We start from the raw sequence: 22382 nt of genomic DNA, 5'->3' as shown, positions 1-22382 counted from the left end.
ATACAGCTGCAAAATGGGAAGTTGAGTATCTGCTGAGAATAACTCTTACTACAGCAAATGCTGGTAAGAGAATTGATGAATTGATTTTTTTTTAATGACTATTTAGGGGTCAACTTTCTGCAGATGAGAAAAGCTTCAGATGGGGAAATGAGGTCAGCTGAAGTCTTTATGTACCAAAGGCAAACACAGAAAACAGAAGTAAAATATTTTATCTGAGATGTCTATAATATTTTGAGCATAGAAGCAGGTTTTTCCCTGATGCTGTTGGGGAAGGTTTATAATTTCCCAGTATCAGTGTGTAGAATCAGTTTCTTTGGTTACTGAATCACCACAAGTACAAAGATAACATATTTTTAAAGAGATCTATAAGCTCAATTTGTGAGCTTGTTTGGGGTCAACTTATAGGGATCCTGACAATAGGATCCATTTTCCTTTGCTTATAGCTAAACTTGATCCACTTGCTTATAGCTGGAAGTCCCTGTTTCTGCCTGTGTACAGCATTGTGTGTACAGTTGTTTGCCATTCTTCAGTGAGCTGACTCAGTGGGCCTGTATTTATTTTGTGCAAGTGTGTTCAAGGTGTGTGCATGTGTGGCAAAGGAGAAAAAGCAACAGCTGGTTTGTTTTCATCTGTGAGCATGCACAGAGTGTTAAAACAGACCTGTACAACATGCATACTCCAAAACTGTTTGTCACATCCAGCATCTGAGAGGCAACAACAGGCTGGCCAGTCAGAATCAGTGTCTTTCTTAAAATGTGAACTATCTGATCAGCATTCTTGTAGCTTCTGTTCAGGCTGCTGCTTGTGTTGCCTCTTGTCCAGCTGGAAGGTGAGACAAAAATTGAGGTGTCAGAAGTCTGACTGGTGAAACTGGGGCTATGGTGAAGAAAATGTTAAAGGTTGTTAGGACAGGGAGTACTGCAGGTATCATGGGGGGATGCAAAGGACCAGCTGGCAGAGAAGCTGAAATATTGCAGTGAACTGGGAGCATTATAAAGAAGATGCGACACATGGTAGGTGGAACGAGGATAATGTAATGGGGTTACGGAGGACACTGGGCATATTGCAGCAAGGAGGATGGAATTAAGGCATGCATGTTGGTAAATGGAACCCTGTGCTTTACAAAATCTCTTCAGAGTCTTGTGCTATAAATTTATTTTTATCAAATTACATATGCCATTTGGCTATGCAGACAAGGAGAACACAGTAAGTCAGGCAGCTCCTTAAGATAACTCACTGCTTCCTTTTCCGTCTGTGAGCTTGCCAGTTTCCTTCAGTTAGGCCCATACCTAAGCTGGAAAACCCAGATGCCCCAGGCTTTTGTAGAAGCTCACTTCCACTGCCATTGTAGCTCCTTCCCAAGTTTTCATTTGCTTTTATATATTTCAATATCTCAGGGGTTTTTTGTTTCTTTTTTTTTTAATAAAGGCAATTCACTAACTGTTGTACATGATTCAAGCAATGTTGGACTGCCCAGCTGTATTCTTCTGGCTTGCCTGGACAGCTTCTTGCATACAGACTTCATACTGCATGTGACTGACTTAGGATTTGCCTTCTTATTTCTTGCTCTCCCTTAATACAGGCTTCTTAATATCTGTATAGATAGTCCTTTGTCTGCCTTTCTCTCACTTCTGAAATTATAGCTGGAGTGGGAAAGCATTTGATGGTGGGGCTTTTTTCCCCTCTTTTTTCCTTTGTTGTTGCTGCAGGCTTCAGAAGGGGCATTTTGTTGTACTTCTCGGACATGCTGGACTGTGGGGTACCTGGGCTCTTCTGCATAGGGATGTTCTGAGTCTCCTTACGGGGGTTGTGACTGTTTGCACCAAAGGTAGTTTGATTTCCTACTTTTTGAAATAATGTAATCTATAGATCTCTATTGAACTTTGTGCTCGCTTTTGCCAGACCTTTAGGGAAGGAGTATTTCAATGACTGACTTCACAAGACTTGAAGTTTGGCACCGGATGCCGACACGTCCTATTTCTTGCTGTTTAACGTGTAATTGTGCAAGTCTGAAATTTGAATTCCAGCTCTTCCCATGCAATCAGGTAGAGCGAGCTTTGCCACTGATCAAATGGAGCCAGGAGACAGACTGGCCTGTTTCCAGCGCCCAGACGGGTTTGTTTATTTAATACGGGACTTCGTTTCCCCACTAATGAATGGCTTTCAACCTGGGGCATCGCAAGTGCCCTTTCTGTATGGCTCTGTGGGAGAGGACCCGACCCCCCCTGCCTCCCGTCCTCTCGCCATGACGCGCAGGCCCCGCGGCCGGGGCCAACGGCTGCTCCGCGACGGTTGGTCCGGGCCGGCACTGGAGACGGGCCATGGAGATCGTCAGCCTCCCCCCTTCCCTCGCTGCCTCCTCGGGAGTCCCGGTGGGGCCGGAGGGGATGCATCCGCCGCTGTTACCCGCCGCTGTTACCCGCCGCCCCGCTCCCGCAGCGCGGCAGGGCCCGGGAGCGAGGGCGCCACCGGCAGCCCCGCGGCGCGGAGGGGGCGGCCGAGGCGCGGCGCGCGCTCCGCAGCTGGGCGGCCCCCGGCCCGCGCCGCGCTCCAGCTGTGGCGGAGCACCGCAGCCCCCCCGCCCGGGTCGGCATCCCTCTCCCCCTCCCACCCCTGGCAGGCGGCGGCCCAATGAGCGCCGGGCCCGGCCGAGCCGCTGGCCAATGAGGAGGCGGCGGCGGGGCGGGGGCGGGAGCTGCCAGCGCGAGGGGGAGAGGCGGGCGCTGCGCTCCGCTCCGCTCGGGGGCTCGCTCGCTCGCTGGCGGCAGCCCGGTCGCGGCGCGTTCCGAGCCGTCCTTTCGCCCTCCTTCCCGTCGCGGCGGAGCAGCTCGCCTGCCTCCTCCGGCCCGGCCCGTGCGTCTCCGCGGCGGCGGGGCTTGAGCAGTGCTGAGCGCCAGGCGCGGCGGCGGCACCACCACCATGGCGGTGGAGGAAGAGGGGCTGCGGGTCTTCCAGAGCGTCAGGATTAAAATCGGTGAGGGCGCGGGGTGGGGGCGGCTGGCAGCGGGCGGGGAGCCGCCGCTGCAGCGGGCCGCGCTGGGTGCTGGGGGACGCCGGTGTGGCGAGGCACCCGGCGCCGGCCGCTCCGTCGCGCTGCCCTGCGCTCCGTCCCGCCGGGCGAGCGGTTGGGGTCGCGGTTGGGCGGCCGGTGCCCTCGGCCCGGCGGGACGCTGCGGGCGGTGCGGGGCCGGTGGGGAGCGGCGCCGTGAGGGGCGGCCGGCCGGTTCCTGTGAGGCGGCCGGGTGTCGCGGTGACAGGCCGGCAGCCGGGTGCGCGTCCGGCTGGCGAGCGGCGCCGGCCGAGCCCGGGCGGCGCTGGATATTAGGCGGGTTTCGCGATTTTTTTTTTTCTTTCCCCCTTTTCGTTGCTAAGCTACGCGCTAAAAGTTTGAAGGCGGTCACCGAGCCTCGGCTCTGTGTGTCACTGGCAAAGCCGGTGCGGAGCCGGCCAAAACGGCGGTGGGAAAGCGCCGGTGCATCGTCCCCTTCCTCGGCGGGCGGGACGGGCCGAGGCTGCCGCTGCTTCACGGCTCCCTGCCGCTCGCGCTCGGAGACCCGCGCCTCCTCTTGCTGTTGATCGAGTTCCAAACCACGTTACTAGAAAGTAAGCGACGCGTGTCGGCGTGCAGATTAAACTCTCCCTGGTAGAGTTCTGAGTGTGCTGGCAGGGAGGGAAATCCCTCGTTTCCGTGACGGTCAGAGCCGCGTGCGGAGGGAGCGGTTTGTCCCCGCCGAGATGGGGCATGGTGGCTGCGAGCTTCAGGGAAGCGAGACAGTTTAGCGCCGGACTCGCAGTGGTGGGGTACTAAGGGAGTTGGGCTTGCAGCTTCCTATTAACGCTCTTGAAAAATCTCCACTTGGCGTACCCGTCCGTGTAAAAGCCAATCTGCAGCCACCACTTGCCGTGTTAGATAAAACTGAAACTTGAGTTTGCATCGGAAGGCTCATTATTAGATGGTGGCGTTAGCATTTCAAAGAGACCATTGCTAGGATCGTTTTCTTACTAAACGTTAGCAGGTCATCTAGTGATTGCAGATTTTAAGAAGTAGAATTTTATGACATAAACTACAATTTGCGTATTGATTCCGTGTTCTTTTATGCATCCAGAAAACAGATTAATTAACACTATGAAGTATGGTCAGAAACTTGTTTTCTGACTCTTTTCAAAGAGGAGAGGGAGGGGGGGAAAAAGTCTTTTTGCAAGGGAGAAAATTTGGATACTGTGGAAGTGATGCTGTTACAGGCTGTGCCTATCTAGTGCTTGTTAGTTGAAAGGAATAAGAACAGATCTCACATATGGGATGACTCTTCGGTGGTTTTTCTTTTTGTTTTGTTTTTTTTTTGGGTTTTTTGTTTGTTTTGAGAAAAAAACAGTGATGTTAGCATACTGAAATGATTGATGTCACTAGAGTGTGGGAATTTCATCGAGTGGTAGAAGAGATCGGAGATAACAGCAGCAAAAGACTTGAGATTAATCTCATTAAATCATGGACTAAAGTTAATCCTACTGCTGACTTCAGTTATCAAGAGGCCTCATCAGAGCTAAGCGTTTGATTAACGTGTAGTATTGCAGTCAGGGTTCCTGCCGGCTTTTGGCGTGGATAGTAAGTAGGGGAAATTGCGTGCATCACAGCTACGCCGGTGCTTCGCTTCTGCTTCTAAGCAAAGGTCTTAACGAACCGCAAGAATAATGCGCTTTCTGGCGCGCCGCGGCGCCCGGGTTTCCTGCTGTAATACAGCAGAGGGCGATGGTAAGTACGCACAGAAGCGAGCTGTTCCCTTCTGTTCACGAGGAAGTAGCTGGAGGCATGTTCATCAGACTTCGTGTAAAGCAATCCTATTCTCAAAGACATTGCATATGGAGGCTTGTAGATTCCCCGCAGAAAAGCCTGTGAGTGGATTTGAAAGGAGATGGTGAACGTTGGAGGGACACTACTTTTGCCAGCTATTCCCAAGAGTAAATTTTTCTGCCAGTTCTCATGCACTAGTGTCTTGTAGGTGATACTCTTCTCTAGTGATAGGAGGCTTTGAAACTTTTGATGGGTTAAGGGATAAGTTATTTGAAGACAAAGGGATAAGTTATTTCCCTTCTTAGTTTGCTTTCATTTATCATGCTCTCTTAAGTGGTCAGTTCTTGTTCTTGTTTCATGGACAAGCTCCAACTGATCTCTGACTTTCAGATATTTTGTGCTTGACCTGGTAAGATGTTTCCTTCTCTATAGCATCTTTGCTGGCAAATCATGAATGAGGGCATTGATGTACAAGTATGCTTCTGTGTAAATCTGACGAAATGTAGGACTGATACTTTGAAGGATCAGTGCAAACACACTGTGAGACCGTGGTGTGGTGGGGTACCCATGGTGACATGCTTTTCTTAGTAGAGAGGCTGATGCAGTTTGGAGGCTTCAGGCCATGCAAAACATCTGTACCCTAGAGATGTTTGAATGCCCTCATGTAATGTATTGCTATGTCTGGGTCTTGTCCTGTATTGCCAAGAAGCTGCAGGTAAATGAATGCATTTTCTATTGCTGGTATAACTTGTTCTTTTGAGACTTATGTGTTACATAGAATCAGTCATATTTAGCTACATGGGTAATTATATCCCAGATCTCCTAAATGCTTCTCCATTCTGAGTAGTGTTGTTTCTAGTCATGTTTGGATTTGGCTTGAGCCATCTGTTCCATCTATTAAAAATGTGAACCCTTGAGCTTCTTAGGAACCTATCTTTCCCTCATTTGGTTGCACTGCCAATGATGTGCCACTTCCAAACAGGGTCTCATTGAGATACTGAAGTCATGGGGCAACGATACAAACTCTGTCGTTGCGGGCGGTGTCCTACCTCTTGTCCAGTTTCTGGTTTCTTTTGTGGTTTGTTGAATTGAAAGAACTCAATGCCTGGCTACTTCTGCTCACGTCTGTTGCAAGGAAGTAATGTAGAGCAAAAGGAAAAAGTAGTATCTGTGCTAGTGAATGCACTGTTCAGATATCTATTTGAAATTGATTTGTTTTGGCTTCCCATAACTGAAACTGTTGTCCTCTTGTCTTTTTTTTTTTTTTTTTTTTTGTCCTTAATTGAAAATTATTTTTACCGGAATCCCTTATACATAAACAAAACAATGTGTCATGTAAGACTAAACAAACACTTCCTATAAGATTGCCACTTTGAGGAAGTGTGCAGTGCTGATATTTCCATGAGTCAGTGTTTCAAAACCTGAAAGGAAACAACATAAGGCTGTATGGCTGCTCATTGGCTGGAAAAACTACAAAGAGAGTCCTTCTGCTTGACAACATGACTTATGTTGTACTGTTAATAATATTTAATAAATATACTCTACATAATTGCTACTTTTTTCTCTTTAAATGGCATCAACTATTAAATTTTCAGTTGAAAAAAAATTAAAAGCTCATATTCAACGTTTATGCTGTGAAAGGCTGTATACTGGTTAGCAGAGACCTTTCTGCCAGATTTTAATTTGTGAAACAAATTATACTTGAAAAATCTGAAGCAGCAGCTCATTTGTGAATTGTCACTGTGAGGTAACAAACTTTTCATGTCCCTGAAATCTAGTACTCTTCTATCTAGGAATATTAGTCTCTGCTGTAAAACTATTTTTTCTAGTGGTAACAGGGCTTGTTTTAAAGCTTGTTTTTACAGTGTCCCATAGTTTTGGCATAATAATTGGGACAGGAGGCTATTGCACATCAAGAGGCTAGCAGGGGCCGTAACAGAATGAGGAGGACCCTTTGCCCATCATTCTGTTGGCCTCAGAGATCATAATGGTCCATTTGTACACTGTGAGGGCTGTCACAATTTAAGACATTCATAAACTTATAAAGCTCTTTTATCATCTTTAGAAAAGGCCAGGGATGGACCTTTTGTGGTCACAGGTGTTGAGGTCATAAATCGCATCTAAAATGTGGGACTTCTGGCAGCACAGTCTCTCCTTGGCACTAAGTGTGATCAGAAGCATGAAGCTGTGAAATATTTGTGATGAAGGTTGGCTACTACCTGGTGTGAGTTGGTGCTCTACTCGCAGCTTACCTCATTCAAAGGGTAAATTCACCGTTTTCTGAGAACTCAAAAACCTCGCTTATGTTGTGACAGTCCAGCTGGCGAGAGGAGGATTGTTGGTCTGTAGACTGTACTTCCTCTCTCTTAATTTTGCTGTGCCTTCTTTACTAATTCATGCAGAGCTATGTAGTTTAAGACACTGTGAAAGCAACTGAATTTTTCTTCGGGAAACTGAGAGTTTTGGGTGAAGTCAGGCAGAGTATTTGCTTAAGTGCTAGTATACTAGTGTTTAAGCAGGTCAGTAGCCAAGAGAAGGTATCTACTACCCTTCCACCATTAAACTTGATATGCAGTAAATGTTTGAGATGCCTCTTTGCATGTCTGTAAGGTTAAAGAGGAACTATCTTATCTCTGACAAACTTAGGGCCTCCCTTAAGTCTAACAATCCTAAGGTTGATCAGGGAAATCCACTTTGCCTTGAGAAGGTGTCCCTTTTAATGTCATCTGTTGGGATTTAGTGCCATGTCTTAAGTGGTTACTTGTAGAAGTAAGTACAACTAAATGTGCTCACTGCATAATACTGTAAAAGGATTTATCCCCATTTAAATGGGGCATAAGGTTGTTGAATAGGTATTTTTAGAATGAGAGAATTTTTTCTGAGTACCTATCTATATATAGGGGTATGTGTGTGTTTCTCTTAGAAAATTCTTATTTAGAAAATGTAAATTTTATTTTTTTTAAAGATAACAGTGATTTTTCTAGTGTTTCAAAGTTAGTGAACCAACAAGTAAAGAAGGGAAGAAAAGTTATTTGCATGTCACCCTGATGAATATATTCAAGACTTCTCAAGATCATTTCTGCACATTAAAAAGTTAACAAGTACAGCTTAAGCTGATGTTGCATAGCTAAAATAAAGTGGCAGCCTGTGTTGTTATTGATTGACTGCAATGCTATTTAAGGCTTGAGGCTGACAGACTCTGGAGGATGCAGAATAGATTATGCAGATTTATCACTGCTGGTTCAATATTTCAAACTCTGCTAAATGTGGTGGTGGTTGTGTTCTGACTGACTTGTGTTCAGTGTGCTGAATGGAAAAGGTCTGGGACCGCTGCTGTTTCTGGAGGAGGAGTGCTGTGACTGTTCATGGACTGTCAGGAACAGCCGTGGCTGGGGCAGAAATGGGGACCAAAGCATACTTTCTGCAGGTCAGAGAAGGAAACTAACTCGAAATGGAAGATACTTGTGTTTGGGGCTGCCAGCCTGACATCAAATTATTCATAACTTAAGTAAAAAATGATTCATATGTAAGAGTAGAAGCCAATGTGTCTTGGTGTTTAGAGTGTGTAGGGGTAAATTCACAGGAGTGAAACCATTAAACAGACCTGCTCAGAGCCTCTGATGTTAAGAAGCAAACTTTCTAGAGTTTTTGTTCTCTTTTGGAATTAGTACATTTGGAAAAAGTGTTCTCTAATCTCTCTCATGAGAACTAATAGTGTTTTCTTGTCTTCTCATTGAGGTGATTATCTGCTGGTCAAAGTACCAAATGCTGTTACATGAAGATGTTATGTAAGTGCTGGATATCTTAGCTTTGCAGTTTTCCAGAAAATGCTTTTGAAAACTTTTCATTGCATTGAATTACTCTTCAGATGGGTTGACTTTTTTGTGTGATATTTTTTTTTTTATTTTTTATGTTTGTTTATTATTGTTAGTTGAAAACAAATGTCTATTTCTGAAATTACTGGGTTAGGTAGATACCAATATTAGCTTCTCTTCCTGTGTTCTTATATCTGTTCTGCCCAATGCTGTTCTCCATGTTTCACACATTGCTTTCTGATTCTGCTCTCGTAGGTGCAGTTCAAGGCACGGCATCATGATATGCTAACTCAAGTGAGTAGCTTGTTGCTGCTGAAATTCAGGCAGGTCTTGCTTTTCCCCTTCCCTATTCCTCTTGTTCCTAGCTATGAAACACTCTTGTGCTGCCCAGCCCAAGCATACCTGCTGTTGACTGATGCTCCTCTGCTAAAAAAAAAACCAAACCAGACATCCATTTCAATTTGTAAAGCAGGCCTAAAGAGTGCAACTTTTTTTTTTTTTTGTTGTTGAGTTTAGTTTTCTTTCATTTCAGTGAGCTGAATCTGTGCACTCAAGTGAAGGTCAGAGCTGTCTCTGGACAAGTATCAGGAGCTTGACTGTGTGTGTGGGAAATCAGATGGAGGGGACAGCAGGTGCATCCCCTGCTTTTATGTCTGTATACTGGCAGCGTCATGAGACTGCGTGAAACTTCCTACACTTCAGTCCACTCCCATAGCACATGTTTTCTTGATGATGCTGTATTTGTTAGCCTCCCATATGTACTGGCTTGGTCAGCTGCCCTGAAGAACAAATGTTAAAACTCCAGTGAGACCACCAAGAGGGTAATCTTGACAAACTGATGGATCTATATCTCTGAGCTTCCACCTGAGAGCTACTTGCATCTCACATTCAGTTCAGGAGCCTTAGCTGCTTATGAAAGTTTTGATGGTTTTGTTGGTAATTGAGCAGGTGCTGCCCTGCTTCTCCATCACACGCTTGTCTTCCAAAGCTGGGGCACCTAATATTGATGGTCATGTTTATGCTTAAACAGAACCCTCCCTCCCCTTTCTTTGCATCATGGCAAGATTTCTGCTTATGCAGATATGCTGTCAAACGCTGTTATCGTAAGAAGCCATTTATTGCACTGATGCTCCCTTTTAAGGAAGACCTTCTCATGCAAACACTAAAGGGTGTTGCCTACAGCAAGATTAGAAAATACAATTTAAAAAAACTTGCTAAAATACCTTTGATTGTATACATCAAATTAAAATTCTTAGAGCAGATAAACACTAGACTGCAAATGGACCTTCAGGTATTCCTTCTCTGCTTTCTCAGTCTCTGATGAAGGATGGCCTGATCTGCATTACAGGATTGTAAATTGTGAATAATTCTGTCGAAGCCAGTAGTTACACTTCGGTGAGAGCTGAATTAAGACTTTGAGTAGTCTGTGTAGCAATTTTTCTCTTGGAGGGAGTGGGGGAAAGGATGAGGCATATACACTTGGAGTTGTTAAGGAATGGTTAATACCTCTTATGTTGTGGTAACTCACTCTGCAAACTGGTGGGTTGGGAGAAAAAAATCTTAGTTTCCCCTTATGAGAGCAAGAAGCCTAGAATAAAGATGGAGGATTGCAGTCTTTCTCTGAGAGATGTAAATATGAGACTGTTCTGTTACTCATAGTGATTTCAGACCACCAAATGTTCAGTCATGTATGTTCTACATGAACATATTCTAAATGAATGTTTGTGTGTACCAGTGGACTATTAATGCATCTGGGGAGCAAGTCACCTAAGACGTATATTAATGATTAAAACATGCACTAGTATGTCTTAACTTTCTGTTTTAAAACCTTCTAGTACCAGAGTTTTACCTGTTTTGTTGTTAAATCAAGGAGAAGCTTGAGATACGCTTGGAGTTAGTAACAGGTTATATTTTATTAAACTGAAAAGATGATCATAGACTTGCCCATTCTGAATCACTTTTTCAACCTTCTGATTTTAGCGACATTTTTTAAACCTTATGAAGTATCTGTACTTTGGCAGTGTCTGTTTGATTTCTTCAGCATAGTGGACTGGTGACTGAATCTAGGATCCAGCTAAAAGCTTTGTTTTGGAATAAAAACAAATCTTAACTTCCTTCCTCTCCCATCCTAACCTCTACCAAGGGAAAACAACTTCCCTGAAACTTCACATGTTGTTTTCCTCCTATAGAAGACCTTCTGGGTGAAAGTTTTGCAAAAAGAGATGTGAAGCTTCAAAATGATGAAGAATTGGATTTTTTTCCCCTCTTTTTCATTTCTTGAAATTTTTCATGGAGCGTTGTCAAGTGTAAACCACCTTTAAATGTTCAGTGAAAAGTTTGAGGGCTTTGAGATTTTCTTCCCCCTTTCCTGTCTGAAGGGGGAAAAAAATACAGTGTATCTGTATTTTTGAGGTCTGTTGAGGAAGGAACACAAATATTGAAGACTTACAGTCTGGTCTGACTTGCCTAACTTCTGAGATCAAGAGGTCTGCTCTTCAGTTTTCCTTCCAGACCTCGGTAGTCTTATCCTTTTCCTACCTGACTAGAGACTCCTGCGTTTGCTTGTTTTTACTTCTCAGGGAGCACTGAGGCAAAATGAAGATCCATTCATTAATGTGACAGCTGAATCTTACTGTTCCCTACCTGCTGGGATGTGTAGCTGTGTGACTGCATTGCCATTAACTAAAATGGATTACTATAATGTGATGGTAAGAGGGAGAGTGTTTCACTTATTTATAAATTACTCTGGTAGGCTTAACAGGTAGCATTTGATGCAATGTTTAATTTGTATAAATATTAATGTACTTTACTTTTATAAGCTGGTAGTAGGTGGATGAACATGAAATTAAGTGTCTTAATTCTGCCCTGTGCAACAAATTCATGAAAAGCCCTGAAGCTGGGAAGAACACCTGTTTCTGCAATGATAGAAGGAGGGGGAATTCTGTATTTATGCAGGTCTGTGATCTGTAAGTTGCATGCTTAAGCTTTCTTTTAATTTTTTACGGTGACCTTAGAAGGAAACATACTTGCCCATTTGTCACTCCACTTCTTACTCGGAGATTTCAAAATCCATTTAAAAGAAGTTTGTGTTGAAAGATCTTGAGTTTGTGTTTCAGAAAGAGTACATAAAATGTTGGAAACATCGGGTTACACAGGGAGTGGAAAGGTATTTGAACTTGTGAATGAGTCCTGTTTCCAGGGCTTTTAACCTAAAGTGGTTAATATCTTTTATAGCTGTAGGAACAAAGTTTTTTAGTGACTGATAACTTGTTTTTTAGCAATTTACAAGTTTTAAATTCCCATTCAATTCCAGTTACACAGAGTATGTGTTGTATAAATTGACTTTACTGGTTTTTATTTTTCCTTGCTTTCAAGTTTCATTCAGCTTTAATATTCCAAGTATAGAAATACTGACGACTTGAAATACTTTATTTACAGTTGTGCTTCTGTTATGGCTGCTTATACAGGGTTCTTGTATTTAAAAAAGCAGCTCCAAAGAACAGATGCACTGATGGCTGGGTTTTAAACTCCTTAAAAATAGGAGAGAGGGGAAGAAGTTTATTTTTACTTCTGTTTCCAATTTCTTCTAAAAATATTTCTATTTAAAAATTGTTTACAGCTACTTAGTTTTGTTCAAGAACTCTAGAAGAAAACAGTTAGTGGTAGCCTTTTACAAGGCTTTAGTTGATTCTTGCTTGTATTTCCCAGCTGGTGTTAGAGTACATCTGGAATCTATGAAATTCCTTTCTTTGTTCCTCATTTCCTGTTCCATTCACTACTACAGCGTGGCGTTCTGAAAGCTGTTTCTGTTGGTATCCTCTAAGATGTGTGTTTTAAAGCATCTAATTAGAGTTTTTAAAGGTGGTTATATGTTCCTTGTGTTTAACGGTGTAATTGAACTGTATCACGAAACTTCTCAGACATTTTGTTTTGGTATTTCAATGAAAAATAGTTCCGTTGATTTTTCTGGCAGTCATTCAGCTTGTAGAATTGTAGGAAGGAGGGTGGTAGAAAGAGAAGAAAAATCTGGTAGATAGTATAAAAGCTCCCTTTCTTAGTCTTTCTCTCCTTCCTCCCTCTGCCCAAGAACAATCACCAGTTTGTAATGGAAAATTAATTCACTCTTGCAGGAGACGCTGGGTATGACATCCTACAGTTGCTTTTAGATTCTGGTTTGAAAAGCTGGTCACTGCTACAGAACACGTGAACACAACCTTGGAAATTTGAGCTCTGATAGTATGACACAATGTGACAGTTGTGTGTGTCTAAAAACAATCTATCCCCTCCAAACCAGCAAATGTGTGAGTTAGATTTACTAGTAGGGATTGCATTGTTGCAGACTCCTAATAGTCACTAAAAAAGAGAGGGGATGCAGGGGTCTAATGAATTACTCTTATTTTTTGCAAGAAGGTGTTTTGTTCTAAGAACGAATCTGAATAAATTGTACTTTTATGAATACTTGCGTGTATGAGTGGCTGGCCCAAGTTTTGCAGAACAAAGAAAAGTTCTGCATAGTCCAGTGGTTGGGTCTTCTGTTGTTGTCATTTGCCAGCTCTGAGTATGATCTCTGAAACAGCAGCTTTGCTCTCTACATGTTGTCTGTAGTCATGAAAGATCTGTAGCGGTATGATACGTGTTCAAAGGCTTCTTCACAAAACACCTGCTGTTAAGGTGAGGCTTGCATTATAAACATTACATCTTCCCTTTATAAATGCACAAGCTGTTTCCCCTTCCATTTTTTTGAATTGCGGAATATCTCTTGAAATGGCAGCATTTGCTCTCATGGAGAACTTAATATTGGAGAAGTTTATCTTATTTTTAGCTGTCTCTTTTAATGCAATTTAGTAGAGAGAAGCAAGAAATGCTAGCACTGAGACCTGTCACTCCCCTACATACCTACAGATTTTCAGATCTGCTCATTCCAGTTGCTTATCTTCTTCTGACTTTTTCAGATGTCCCTAACAGAAGCTGTATAATTAATTACATTAAAAGGGTTGTACATATGGATAGTTGCACATTATATTTATTCCGTGTATTATAATGAAACTAGGGGAAGTGCTACTTGTTTCCCACAAGGTATACAAAAATAGTGGCAGAACTGTGAAACTCCAGCAGTTACCTGAAATCTGTCTGTCAGCAGATCACATGGGTGGGGTGCAGTATAAGTTAGCACTTTTTTTGTTGTTGTTTTGTTTGTTTGTTTTTTTGTTTTAAGGTTCTGGCATCCTGTGCAGTTACATAAAGGTAACAGTGCTGCTCAGTGTGGCTGAGATTTGGGTAAAACCTTTTTTATTTAATGTATTTTGCTCTATAGGTGATAATTGTTACTTTGAGGCTGTATTGTGCTCTGTTTCAGGAGGCAGTAAAGGTCCTAGAAAACCTGCACCTGCTCTGCTCAAGTCAGAGAGGAGCTGTGCTCCTGTCAGTTCTGTCAGTAAGGTACTTGATCTATGCAAATTCTCACTAGCCTAGACTCAGTCTGGTCCTAGGCACCTCCTTCAGACCATGTTTCCCTGCAGCACTGGGACATGAGCCTAGTTCACTTCCTGAGATCAGGAGTTACATTTTGCCTCTGTGAACGTAATGGTTAAGTTCTGACTTTTGTGTAAAGTATTCCCCAGTAGGTAAGCAGAAGGAACCCATCAGCTATTTCTGCAAATGTTCTCTCGTCTGTTCTCTTTGGAAATTTGGAGTTGCATTTTGTAGTGTAGATATTTGATGTCTGGGACCTTGACTGATGTTGCATAATATTCAAATGTCAAGTTTTTAAGATACCTGAAGAAGCACATTTGTGCACTGTTAGCATCTCTTGCCCCACATGTAAGGTAAGAGTTGACCAACACCACTCTTACTTCTGTAAATATTAGTCTTACCCTGTGTTTGTAGGTTGTTCCATGTAGTTAATTTTGCTGCATGCTGCCAGCCAGCAGCTCTTGTGTGATTCTGCTTGATCAGTGTTCACACTGGCAGTGTGTGATACTTCAAGACATGAGGTCCAGGTGGTTGTTGCAGAATAGGCTTCGGCTATTAGGGCTTCAGAGAAGAAAGAGGGTTGTGGTCAGTGGTCGTAAATCCACCCCTGACTAAAGCTGGGGGAACTGTTTATGCCTCTTCCCTGCCATATTGAAGCGTAGAGGCAGCCTGTGTACTCTCTGGGGTGGTGTCTGCAGTGGACTTCAGGAAATTGGTGTTGCATGTTAGGGTTGGAAGGAACTAGATTTCAAGATAGTGTAAGTGGTATACTTATTTCCTCCTTACTTCCCTGTGGCTTTTTATTTTTTAGGCCTACTAAGCAAAATCGCCTGAGATAGAGGGGGAAAAAAAAGAAAGCTAATTTTTATTCAGACCAATACTCTGGACTGTCTGTTTTTGAGTAATGAGGCAGAAGTTTTTGACAGGGAGTAAAAAGTGCCTGGGGGAATTTGGGGTGTTGCAATACAACAAAATAACTTCCGTAAAAGTGAGGCTCTAACAGGCTGATAATTAGTGTGTTTTGACACCTGCTTCTGTGACAATGTTCCAGAAAGTTGTGGGTTTGAAAGTAAAAAAATATTAACTGAATGACTCTTAAAGTCAGCTCCAGCAGTAAAAGTAACCAATCTCTGTAATAGTCTAGAGGGAAATTTTGTCATTATTAGAGTTTCCTGATAACACCTGCAAATCTTTGATGTGCTGATGCCTTGCTTCTGGTGGTGGGAATTGGTAATCTAGTCCTGCAGGTAACTTGTACTTCATGCTCTTGAATATGGCCCTTACTTTGTAGTGCAGATTGGATCTCTGGAACGGAAAGTGCCAGGCTGCAGGTATACCAGAACTCCTCGTGTCCTTTGTGGGGTTAACTAGGTACTTCAGAATGTGATCCAAAAAACCCCCACTACTTGTGAAGTGACTTGCCTGGACAAAATGCTGGGTACTGGGCTAGGTCTGATCCCTTGTTGCTCTCCAGAACTCAGCATGTGAGGTGGGGACAGGAGCTTCCATGCATTCCCTTCAGAGTATGGAGTCAGTTGCAAGGCAGGACCTTGTAGCTATGCTTTACAGGTGGGAATTTGTCCCTGTTGTGCTTTTGGAGGAGGCAGTGGTGGTTATATATTGGTGCTTTTGTGGTATCCTAGGTAAAGCATTTGGTCTTTAATGTCGTGACAAATGTGCTAATGTATTTTGCAGTATACATATCTTCTATGGTATTGGGCTGTAGGGGAGAGAATTGGCGATGCTTGTCTTGGGCAGGTTGGGCTTGGACAGAAGCAAAGCACAGTGGAGCATTTTGATCCTAGTGCAGGTGTTGTGCATTTATTTGATTTTTTTTTTTTTTTTGTCCCTGTTTTCAACATGGATGCACGCAGCAATTTTTATTTTTTTTTGGTGTCTTAGAGTCTGAATAATTTTCCCCCAAACTTAAGAATTTGTGTAGTCACTAAGGCTGGGCATGGCAGGGAAAAGAGTGTCTTACAGTGAACACATTTAGAAAATCACGTGTGGGATCTGTGCAGCTCACCTTTTGCAGACATCCTTTAAGAGGAGAACCAGTTTGTTTGTGTTGGCTAGTAGCCCCTGACAAGGTGTTTGTTGCTTCTCTGTCCCCTATGGTACACTCAAAACCAGCTGTGCTGGAGTGCTGAGCCTCCGTAGCTGCAGGGGGAGCAGGGTGTGGGAAGGATGAGCTGTAGCATAACTAGTGCATGCTAGTTATTTTTCCCTTTGCAGTTCTTTCTTTGGAAAACATGAGATTTACACTAAAACAGGCTAGCACAGGATGAAGGTGATGACAATATAAAGCTTCAAAACATCATTTTGAGCCAATGGATTTGCTTTATAATCAGGGTTTGTGTTGTGTTTTTTTAAAAAGCATTAAAGTAAAATTGTTGTACCAAAATAGCTTATTATCAAGAGTATGATTAAGTTTCTTTGAGGAATGGCGCACATAGTTGGCTGTTGATGGGGAGTACTGTGAAACCTGTTGTAAGGCTGCAGTTGAGAGCTTTTGGGGGAGAAAGGGAAGGAGGTTGAGGCTTTTGTAAATTAAAAGTAACTCAAGAGGATGCTGCTGTCTTCTGTGATATTAGTGGTGCCTATAGAAGGTCTTTGGTTATGCCCAGTCTCCAGGATTCTATCAGCAGTTACGGCTTAGCCATAGACAATGTAATCATGTTGCTGTTGATTAGTACTCTTGTAATAATCCGGATTGGATGGTTCAGCTCCAAACCTTCAAGACTCTAGACAGTAAGTTTGACCTGGCCCACTTAATTCATTTTATAGTCTCAGGTGTAATTTTTCCAGTTCATTAATTGTCTAATTAAGGGTAATGATAAATGAGGTTTTATACTAATTATTTGAAAGACAGTCTGATGTAATGTTAGGACAGGGAGTAATGGCTTTAAACTGAAAGAGGGTAGGTTTAGATTAGATGTTGAAATTCTTTACTGTGAGGTTGGTGAGACACTAGAACAGGCTGCCCAGAGAAGCTGTGGATGCCCCATCCCTGGCAGTGTTAAGGCCAGGCTGGATGGGGCTTTGAGCAACCTGGTCTAGTGGAAGGTGTCCCTGCCCATGGCAGGGGGGTTGGAACTAGGTGATTTTGAAGGTTGCTTCCAACCCAAACCATTCTGTGATTTAGGAAAGTCACTGAAACGCATAGCTGCTGTTCTGCCTGTAGGACAGCCTGGGTACTGTCTCACTGTGATGTGATGGTATCAGACGTAAGTCTTTGCTCACTTTCCTAGCAGCTGGAATGAGTATCTAGAAAGCTTGCACTGTCTACCCCTGCATCTGCTAAGCACTGGTGAGCTTCCAGAGTCAAACAGTTGAAATTGAAGGTTACCATCATGAGGATTGTCCATTGTAACCTTGATCTAATCCCTTTGTGGACACAAGATTTATAAAATTTGTGACACTACAGGAATATATACTTATAGAAGGAAAACACCGTGCTGCTTTCAGTCCATGGGATGGGCGGTACTTGTGTAATGAACAGTTGTTCTGTGTTTTGTCCCTGTAGTGGAATCCATGGCTTCTTGCACATACGTTCAGTTCAAAACCTGCTCTAGCACTGTTGATGAGCTCTTTCACTGCAATCCTTATCATATGATGGAATTCTTAGAGTTATCTTCCAGCCTTTTCTGAGGCAGAGCTGACTTAAGTGGGGGAAGGAGTGGGAAAAGGATATCTACCATGGTGCCAATTCGAGTCTAATCCTGGATTTTTCTGGAAGGCAATTTTGTAGAAATGGCAAGGATCTCAGATCTGAATAGCACATTGGGCACTGTTATTCCACTATGGCAGACTTCTTTCTTCATTCTTACTTCATTCACAATGTGCTTTCCCCCTGCTGAGACATGCGGAGCAGGTGCCTCGCAGACAGCTCTCCCAGCTGTATGTAGAGATGGAATTAACTTTGGTTAAGCAGTGCCCAGGGTGGTGAAAGAGCCCTGCTGGGTGAAGGGACAGAGGAGAACAAGTAGGATTCTGTTTCTTTGTGTAGCCAAGTCTTGCTTCCTTCCTTTCAAGATCCTGTTCTTGTCAATCTGCACTTTGAGTCAAATGCCTTCTGTGTCCTCCTGGACATGGTAGGGCTCTTGCAGTGAAAGTTCTGGCTGGCATATCCTGCACTGGGGAAACGAAATGCAATACCAGAGCAAACAGCTCTTACAGGACCAGAGAAGACCTATTTTCTGGGATTTTTAGGGACTTTATTTTAAATGTTTAAGTTCCTATTCTAAAGCCAAGGTCTGCCTAATGCTTGATTTTAATATTTGGACATCTGCAAGACAAGCAGACTTCTCCTGAGTTGATGTAAGCTGTTTTAGCTGCAACACTAAGGGGAGTAGAAAGAGTTCAGCAGAAAACAGTTTTAGTGACTATTTAGATATGGAGAATAGAGACTAAGGAGGAAGCTATTATTAAGAAACTGGTACTAAATTGTTGCTTTCCCTTTTCTTCTCCCCTGTGTACCCCTCTTCCCCCTGCCCCTCCCCAGCAGAGCTTGTTCAGGCTCTTCCTGTTCTTCTGCAGCATTTAACACCAGGTTTTGCCTTTGTGTAAGCTGGCAGTAATGGAATTTCTATCAATGCAATGCCATGTAAAGGTTCCAGTCCTGGTGTGGAGCATTGTTTTGTGCAATAACTTCTGTTCTAGTTGCTTGGAGTCCAAACAATGTAGAGAAGTCTGCTATAGCCTTAATAATAAATCCCATTTTGTATTCTAGCTGCTTGCCTTTCTGAAGAGCTGCTAGTCACTTATGTTTCAAATACAATGTTTTGCTTAGCCTTGGCAAGTGTTGCTCTGTTCTGGATAGCAGTGATTACTTAAATACTCCAGTGGTCCTTGTGACTTTTGTAACAGAACTCCTAGTGCCCTGCTGGTGTAGGGAGGTGTTTTACTAATACTTGGAGTAGAACTGCCTGAGCAAAAGATGAATTTACTGTGGCTCTGTTAAGCCATGAGGCCATCCTGTCCCACTTGTTGTGAAGAACAAAGTGGATTACTTGGTAAAGAAAGGCAAGCTGGAAGCTGAGTGTGACAAAAAAGCAGGCAGGGTGATGATCTCACCAACAAAGCAGGGAGGCCTATGGTAGCCAACAAGAGTAGAGCAGGTCCATGATGTTAACCAGGGTCAACCAAGATCCTGGTGACCACCAGACAAGTCTGTAGTGATGGGTATGTCCAAGGTAACACCAGGAAATTAAGTCACCAGTTCAGGGTCAGGATAGGTAAAGGCAAACCTGCTACGTAGCTCTGGCAAGGTCTAAGGGCAGGTGGCTGAGCTGGGATGCAGCTCCGAATTGGAGAAAGGAGCCCAGTGAGTTTTCCTCCAGTGCTTTTGTAGCACAGCTCTCATCCCAGCAGCCCGATCTGAGCTTACACAGCTGCACCTTCTCACAGCTGGCCTTGAGGCCTTCAGACCCCTGGGGCACAGGCGAGAGGTTGTGCTCAGGGCTCTCCCTGGCACCACTGATGTTTTGGTAAGATCTTATCTGAGCTAGCCTTTATCTCATAAAATCTTACACAGTTCCTGATCTTGGGGTAGCCATGGTGGGAATCCTAAAGGGTGAAAAGAGGAAGTGCAGATGCAATAACAGAAAATAGTGCTGCATGTTTTGTAACACTAACTGCGGCAATAAAATGCATCCTGTATTCCAGGGGAGCCAACCCCTCGTGATTCTTGAAGTCACTGTGACTTACATTGGAAGGCACATATTTCCACAGCTCTTCGTGGATAAGGAGTGTGTGGGAGGCACTAGGTATTAGGTAGCTCTTGCTACAGTATGTAGCTGATTGCTAGTTGGACTGCTGGGATGGAAAGGAAGTAAATTCTCTTGAAGCCTCTTTAACCTTTTGCAGCTGTGTTTTGTCCCTTTATTCATCCATGTATTTTGGCCAATATCTCACTTTCATTCTATGACATTTTTTAGTGATTTATTCTTATTCCCTTTTTCTGTGGTTTGGAAACCATGTCCGATTTTTGTTAAGTTTCTGGTGCACGTTCTTACTTCTCTCCAGTCTGTGGCAAGCCTGCCCTTATATCATGTCAGCACTATTCTGTTGATTAGCAGCAGAGAACTATTAGTATAATGTTATTTTATTTCCTGTCTCTTTTCTCCTGCCCCTCCCCCCCCCCCCCCCCCCCGCTTTCCAAGAAGGACTTTGAGACTTTTCTGTGCCATTTCTGTGGGAGCTGTATTGAATATTGAAGGAGTTTTTGCAGCAGACAGAAAGGTTGTGTAAGAATTACTTTCTGAGCTCAACCAGTGGTTCTCCCTGCAGACCTGGACTCAAGACGAAGGAGTTCTGTTTGCATTGGTTTGAAAGATGGTGTATTTCATAACAGCAGGAGTTGCTGCTTCCACAAAAGGGAGAATAATGACCAGTGTTTTATAGATAGACATGTGGTGCTTCAATCCTCCTCTTTAATTCTCTGGTTAAAAGAGCTAGAAGAGGTTATCGGTGTTAATCTTCTTTTCAGAAAGGTGAATGATAACTCATGCAAAATATTTTGAATTGTAGTTTGATTGCATATCATGGAAGATTCACTTTTAGGAAGTACTAGAGAATACTATTGAGTGTATCTGAAGCTTGTTCTGCATAATCAAATTGCTGAGGTTTTTTTTTTTTTTCACTTATGAGGCACATAAAGTCTGCACTGTGTGAGTCCTCGCTGCAGGACAGCAAGCATTCCTGGTATGTTTAAGGGTATCTTGCTTGTGTTAGAGCAGGGAGATGACAGGGATTTAAGCAAAGATGTAAGGAGACATCAGTTGCGGGGTGGGGAGGAGGGAAGGTTTTCACAACTGTCAGGTAAAGAAAGTGGTAGGGGATCTCCCTAAACCGAGAAGCAGTGAGTGCTCCTGAGAAGGGTACAGTAAGTTACTGAATGTTCCTTTATAGCGTGGCTTTACTGTTAGTACTGAGGTTTTGTGTGAGCTCTTTTACTTAAATGCAGTGTTGATTCTGGCACTATCTAGGTTAGATTAGGTGCTCTTTTTGAGCTGAAGAGTACAGCAAGGACATGGAAGTGGAGGGAAGTTGAAAGGACATGCTTATCTGGTTAAGTGGCTTTTTCCTCCCTGCTGGGAAGACCACATAGCTGTACTATCTATTCAGTAGATGTCTTCCGCTGGGTGTGAGCTGTTGGTAATTTGCATCTCTTAATGATAACAAGTGAGAGAATTTTGTTTTAGATAATCCACATGATATGGGTGATTGTCATAAAGCATTTTTAACGGAGACCTGTCAGGGAAGTGAAGGGATGAGGAAGGAGGTTTGTTGTTAAAAGCATGTCCTTGTTCCTGCAGGTACACTGTAACTGGTTAAAGCTCAGAGATGTAATTGAATACCTTAGCAGATTTATTTTAGGTGGTTATTTTGCAGTTACTAACTGGATGTGTGCCCCATCTCTTTCCTTTTGAATGTAAGCTTGGTTGATGGCATTTATTGCCAGTGATTCCTGAGGAAAACAAGGCAGAGTCTGTGCTTACAATTAAAAGTACAGCTTCTAATATACACAAGAAATTTTGGCTATATGTGTTTACATCTACTTTGCCTTTACAAAAGGCAGCAAACTAATGGAAGAAGTACCATTTAAACATGTTGGGTGTGGGTCTGATAATGGGGAATGCCAGGCTCAACACTACTTACTTGAGTTTTATATTTTGCAAGAAAATTACAGTTTCTGGGCTTGTGTGGAGTGGGGTTTTTTGGGTTTCTTTTTGGTTTTTTTTTTCCCCCTCTGCAGTGTGGACATGCGGCAGCTTTGGATAGCTGTGCCAGCAGGAGTTACACAACTTAGTTGGAATGGCAGACTGTGCTGGACAGGGGATATCCTATGAATTTGAGAATGAAGCCTGTAGATGATAAATGCCAAGGCAAGAGTTAATTTAATACCCACTTTCCATAAATAGAGGAAGTTGATTCATACAGTCACAGCTAGAGAGAACATAAGCACGTCTGAGACTTTACTGTCTTGCTTGAGATCACAAATATGTTGAATGATGTGACGGTCAAGTTGCAAAATTCAGTCGTCTTCTGCTCTTATAATGGAAGTCAGAAAGACAAAATGGCGTGGAAGGAAACATCTTTTTCTGTAATTGTTCTCTTCACTGCTTGGGTTTTTAATACTCCAAACAATTTCAGTATTCCAGACACTTCAGATGGATTTGTGATCTAGTTAAAAGATTAGCATCATATGATATTGGATTGTGCTTGTAGAAGAAAAAACCTTCAGATAAACTCGGATAAAGCTGTATCAAAAAACAACAGAATAATTACAGTCAGAAATGAAA

The 22382-nt window shown here is 43.1% G+C and overlaps 1 protein-coding gene across 8 annotated transcripts in view; it reads left to right on the top strand.

Moving 5' to 3' along the window:
• The window catches only part of RASA3 (RAS p21 protein activator 3), a 179716-nt gene that overhangs the window by 42249 nt on the left and 115085 nt on the right, over window positions 1-22382 (top strand). For 3 of the 8 annotated variants that reach the window (XR_008730797.1, XR_008730798.1, XM_055701415.1), the window contains exon 1: window positions 1710-1828. The exons of 3 other annotated variants lie outside the window; for them this stretch is intronic. Coding sequence is in view for 1 of the 5 variants with exons in the window: in XM_055701416.1 (XP_055557391.1) it covers window positions 2920-2974 (55 nt within the window). In the remaining 4 variants the exon portion in view is untranslated. Of the gene's footprint in view, window positions 1-1709; window positions 1829-2719; window positions 2975-11183; window positions 11313-22382 lie in introns of those variants that run through there. 2 more of the 8 variants (XM_055701416.1, XM_055701419.1) reach the window with 2 other exon arrangements.

This window comes from Falco cherrug, chromosome 2 (genome assembly GCF_023634085.1).
Source record: "Falco cherrug isolate bFalChe1 chromosome 2, bFalChe1.pri, whole genome shotgun sequence".
Classification (NCBI taxonomy): domain Eukaryota; kingdom Metazoa; phylum Chordata; class Aves; order Falconiformes; family Falconidae; genus Falco; species Falco cherrug.
Note: the sequence above shows the minus strand (reverse complement) of the source record. Positions and strands in the feature narration are given on the sequence as shown.